The sequence below is a fragment of the Hakea prostrata genome, chromosome 8, assembly GCF_041222555.1.
Source record: "Hakea prostrata isolate BN-2017 chromosome 8, UWA_Hpros_2, whole genome shotgun sequence".
Classification (NCBI taxonomy): domain Eukaryota; kingdom Viridiplantae; phylum Streptophyta; class Magnoliopsida; order Proteales; family Proteaceae; genus Hakea; species Hakea prostrata.
In genome coordinates this window covers 42,052,423-42,058,203 of record NC_142607.1, presented here as the reverse complement: position 1 = coordinate 42,058,203, position 5,781 = coordinate 42,052,423, and the positions used below count along the sequence as shown (strand labels likewise).

At 33.3% G+C, this 5,781-nt stretch overlaps 1 protein-coding gene across 1 annotated transcript; it reads right to left on the bottom strand.

The window, feature by feature from the left end:
* Positions 1–1,777: 1,777 nt before the first annotated feature.
* Positions 1,778–2,980, bottom strand: LOC149007976 (putative WRKY transcription factor 62). Its single transcript, XM_089167189.1, has 3 exons — positions 2,714–2,980; positions 2,447–2,551; positions 1,778–2,309 (listed from the first exon to the last, which is right to left on the bottom strand). Exons 1-3 carry the CDS (start codon positions 2,974–2,976, stop codon positions 1,778–1,780), a joined length of 900 nt encoding a protein of 299 aa, XP_089023315.1. The 5' UTR covers positions 2,977–2,980.
* Positions 2,981–5,781: the final 2,801 nt, after the last annotated feature.

The window sequence follows — 5,781 nt, the reverse complement described above, 5'->3', positions numbered from 1 at the left end:
TAAACTAATTTGTAAGACCAACACTTCATAATTATGAGGGTCAAGAGTTCGAATTCCTTCGAAACTAGAGGTATATTCTTACCTTATATTCAAATTATAGTAAAAAATATATATAAACTGACTTAGACAAATCTAACAATTGTGCCAAACCTAACCCCTAATAATATATATTTTTAAAATCTTATAACATAGAACATTTGAGGCCCAATCAATATTTAGAGAGGACCATATAGATTTAAATAAAGTTTTTATTTTTTATTTTTTATTTGAAAATGTTGTTAATCATCGGTCCAAAATCTTGACCTCGTTTTATAGAATATTATATTAAATAGATAATTTTTTTGTATAAGTCATTCAGTCAAATTTGGGACGGTATTTCATTTTTTTAGGTACTGTTTGGGACCGTAATTCAATTGTATCGTCTGGTGCATTATAATAAATTAAAAATTATTCGATGGTCTTCATAGTTTATAATCAAATATGCACATTGTCTTTTTCTAATTTTTAAAAGTTTAGAATAAAGAAGAAGGAGGAAAAAATAACAAGATTTTATAAGGGCCTGTTTGTTTGGTTACACGAGAAGGAAGATTTCAAATATCTAGAAATTTCAAATCTATGGAGTCATAATTCATAAAATTAATTGTTTGGTTAACCTGAATCTGTAGAATGATAATCTGCCTGGTCGATGTGATTTTTGTGAATGCACAAATGTTTAGCACTTTTATAGTAATGGTGAAATCTAGATTTCACCTCATACTCATAAATCTATAGATTCACATTTTTAGTGTAAAAAGATGAATATCTAGATTTCATGAAATCTAGAAATTTTTACAACCAAACGGTTATAAATCTTGCATTCATGAATGCAGAGACTAAAATCTTTGGATTCATGTAACCAAACAAGCCATAAGTCAATTAAAGGAGCACGCCAATTTTAGTGTTTAAAACGTACAAGAAAAAAGAAGGATTTTTTTAATTAAATTTATTTTATGCCGGTGTAGTTTCACATAGATTGAAAGAAATTCATTATTTGAAACTGAATTGAAAAGAAGAAAAAGGAAATTGTTGGCGCAATAATTTCTTCTTTGACTTTGCACTAGTGTATTAGGGTTCTGCAATTGATTTAAGGGAATGGAGGATTCTCAAGCTGCTCTGGGTTCTATTTCTCTCTACATATCGAGAATTTTGATGGGAGAAGGCAACTTAAACTTGTGAGGTTCATTCTTTGCGAATGTGTACCATTGTTACGATAAGACTATAGAAGAAAAATAAATTGATAATGTAAATTATCATTTGATGGGTTGAGATATCCTTAATGAGTTGACACTGCTATTTATAGAGGAAAGGAGTAACCACCTCCTGAAATTGCTTAAATTACCCCTTGGATAATCTCCCATGGTTTTGGAGGTAAGAACATTTAAAAATTCAAAACTAAAACTAGAAATAACTACTTTAGCCAGCTTGGCTTTCAGCCTGCTTTGGACTAACTCATTTTCATCCTAGGTTGGTGTTGACTTAGCCCAATCTTTTTACTTTGGATAATTTTGGTACCAAGTTTGGTGCCAGCTTTGGGGATTAATAACTATAACTGTTAGTTTTTGAGGGACTAACAAAATTATCATATATTAGAGCTGTTTCCTCAAACTGAATTGAAAACACAAATTTGCGGGATACAATTATTTAGATCCATTAAAAATTTCAGTGAGGAATGGATTGAAAGAAAATGAGAGGGGAGAGAGAGAGAGAGAGAGAGAGAGAGAGAGAGAGAGGCTTGAAGTTAAAACCACACTCCATCATAGAATGCATCATTGAGACAAACAGAATCCATCATCTCCATATCCATGGCAAAGCTGCTGGAAGAGCTGGTACTACTTCCCCAGGAAGCAACATCTTCACAGTCCTGTTTCGAAGTTGATGGCAAAGTTGATATAGGATTCATGGAGGATAAAAATTGAGTTATTAGATCTTGTTGTGGTGGAGTATAACATTCCAATGATGAGGGTGGCTTCTGTTCTTGTTGATCTATGGAAGGAGTAGTCATGGGTTTCTTATGTTCTTCTTTGGTTGAAGGGAATGATGATGAGAAGAAAGGTGGTTCTTGTTGGATTGTGGTGTTTGATTTGAAACTACTCAGAAACCCCCCTTCAGTTGTAGAATCCATTCCCAGTGAGACCTGCTGGTTTTTAACTTGGCAAGTGTGGTGATCTATGTATTTAGTCCAGAACGTTGGGGGCTCATCTTCTATTTTTTGAACTTGCTTCGCTGCTTGACAACCTTGATCTAATCTGCGACTGCATCTGTAATAACATCTGCACGTATATCATCAGAAGAATTCATTAGCTTATAACTTCACTAAATAATTCTTTAATTTTCAATAATAAAATGTTTCTGATCCTACATCTAAACTCAACTCTCTCCCATGGTAATGAGGAAAATGAAGATATACCTCAGATGTTTGGCATTGAAGATCTCCTTTTGTCCATATTTTCGCCAAGCATAACCATCTTCAATGGGCACAGAAGTAACTCTTGTCGACGCCTCTTGCATGTTTCTACAAAATCAAGAATAAATCATGTAAGCATTAACACCCTTTGATGAAATAATCCAAACCATCCTTCACTTGGAGTTTTCAACTATAAATACTCTAATTCAGAGTTACAGCAGCTAGCAAAGACCAAAAACCACAAGCTCGTAATGGATGCAAAAACTTCACCTTCTCTTTAAAGGCTTTCTACGCTGGTTTCGACTAGGGGGATCAGACTCAGCATTACTCAGGATTGCTAGAGCCTCACCGAAAGATCTCAATATCTTAGTAACCAAATCCTCAGTCATCAATATGGATTCACGAGCTGTTCCAGTGAGTTGATCATGTAGAACAACTTGAAGCTGGGTTGCAAATTCATGGCCCCGAACTAGTTCTTCTTTCATCTTTTTGCAGCCAGAAGCTGAGCTTCCCATGAAGGGAGGAGAATCCATTTTAGTGACTAGCTAGGAGAGTCAAGATGACTTGATGGCAGAAGTGATGAAGGAAATAAATTTATAGATCATTAATGAATGACTCTTTAGTTATAAACAAATCTAATTATTCAAAGTCATTAATCCATGATTTGAAGAATTGTCGACGTTGGATTTATGTCGACCATTGAGATTGTGCCACATAAGCAAATAGAATACATCCAACGGATAGGGAAGGGGGGTGTCAGACGTCATACATAGGATGTTCACATGACGTTACTTGACCTTCCATCAGCTTCGCCTTGTGCTCGTCGCCCTTTGGCTATGCTCCATTTTAGACATAAAATTCAGATATTACAATTCAGAGAAATTGTGTTAATGTGATAATAATGGTTGTTAACATAGCAATTTGCAAATATTAATACCACACAGCCACTATATTTGAATTAAATTTACGCGTTGTTTGACCTCCAATGGGGAAAAAATTTTTCATCTATTTAAAATTATTGAATAGATAATTTTAAAAAATTGAAGAATCTATAGGAACATCCCTGGATTTGGTAGGTAGTGTTATATTCCATGCAATCGACACTTGAAGACGTAATGTATATTCCATATAGTCAAAGTTTGAATTCGTATGTTAGAATCAAAAGATAATAACCTTTCATTAATGTTAGTAATGAGAAATCTAATTTAATTGGATTAAATTCTATATTTGTTTAAAATTATAAATACTTGTCATAATCACTGTTGTAATCTTGTGGTGGAAGATAATAACGACGATGATTTAATTATTTTCTTGGTTTAATGAAGAAAACCATTGCTTGTGTTATTCTTTGGTTGAGAGAAACAATAAGGAAGAAAAGAGATTCTTCTTTGTTGTTGTGACATTTGCTTCAAAATTAAAGGAGAAGCCTCTTCATTAATAGAATCCATGAATAGTGAAACATGAAATAATAATAATAATAAAGAATAATTACTATTGCCCCTTGTACTATAACTTAATTATTACTTTATCTCTAAAGTGTGAAATTTCGACAAATTTCGCTTGTTTGCATCTGGGCTAATCCGGTGAAATTCATCGATAAAAAAAGTTCATTTCAGCGACATGTGTAGTAGAACTGGAGAAGTCAGAAGTCCTCACTCCTCGTTATTCATTAAATATTTAAAAATTGCTGTTGTTACAAATATTTAGATATTCCATCAATTAATGAAAATGAATTGAAATATCTAAAATATCACTCCTCATGCATTTGCATTAATTGACGGGACATCCATTACCGAAGTTTCCCTACCCATTAAATACATAAAAATTGAAAAGTGACACTGACATGTGAGCACAACAAACAAATGGATCAGGTTGGATTAAATATGTGGAAGAATCTGACCAATAAAAGAAAATATGTGGAAGAATGAAAAGTCACTTTTACGTGAGGTTTTCTTTATCTTTTCTTCATCGAGGTTGCAGAGATGAAGGGTGAAGCTCGCAACGGTGGTTCCGGCTAAGCAAAGATGAAGTCATGGGTGGCTATTTTCGATGGTGGTTTTGGTGAAGAAAAATAGAGATGAAGACAGAGTGCTGAAAATCGTTTTCCCCCCTGATTTCTTTTACCTCTGGTGGTTGGTTTCTTTCAGAAACAGAGTACCTGTTAGTAGACCTGTAAACGGATTGGATACACTAGTATCCGATTCCGATCCGATTAGAAAAACCGCTATTCGAATCCGAATCAGCAGAAATTTAGAAAAGGCATCCAAATTCGTATCCGGAATTTTATCGGATATCCGATAATAATCCGATCTGATAAACTATGTGATTATTGATTTGTGATTGTCATTTTTTTATATTTTTGTTTTCCGATTTTCAATATCCGATTACCGATTACCAATTTCCGAATCCGATTAGTAGCCTATTTATTAGAGAAAAGTATTTAATACTTTACTCTAACTGGATAATTTCCAATTTTCGATTATCCGGTTACCGATTACCGGTATCCGAATCCGATTATTATTCATTTTCAAAGAAAAAATTGTTGAATCCTTTACTCTATTCGGATAAATTTTTATTCGGATATTATCTGATCCGATAAACAATTATCCGAATCTGAATCCGGTTGCTTAACGGACGGATGCAAATATTTTTCGGTAAGAAAAATTCCTGATACGAATACCCTCAAACAAATACGAATGCGAATTCGGAGACGAATTTCGGCTATCAATTTACAGGTCTACCTGTTAGTGAGAAAAACCCTAACTTTTTCACCCTATAGCAAAAAATCCATTAAATATATGCCAAGTTCTTCGCATGGAGAGAAAAAGGAAGGAGTAGTAGGGAAGATTTTGGCGATTCCAGTGAATGGAGGTTACTTTCGGCGAAATTTTGCCTGAGTTTCCATTATATTTCATCATTTGCCGGAAAATCGACAATTTTCCTGCGATATAGAGTATATATTGTATCGGTGCCGAAAAAAGTTAGCTATTTGGATAACTGACCAAAATTTGGCGAAATTCGTCGAAAGGTAGTTCCATGTTTATCTCCTATACTTTTGAAATTACTAATCCAACCTTCAACTTTGCCTGTAATTACTATTTTGTTCTACCGTTAAATTTCGTTAGTTAAATGATGACATGAGATATTTTATTTATTTAAAAATATCAAATTAATTCTATGGTTTTATATTACTTATTTACACTTTATATTAAATTACATTACTATCCTCATTAATTAGGAAAAACTTAAACCTAATTTTTTTTAGTGATATTTAAACCTAATTAAACAATCTTATTTTCTAGTCAAAAGAAAGAGAGAAAAGAAAAGAAAACTCATTT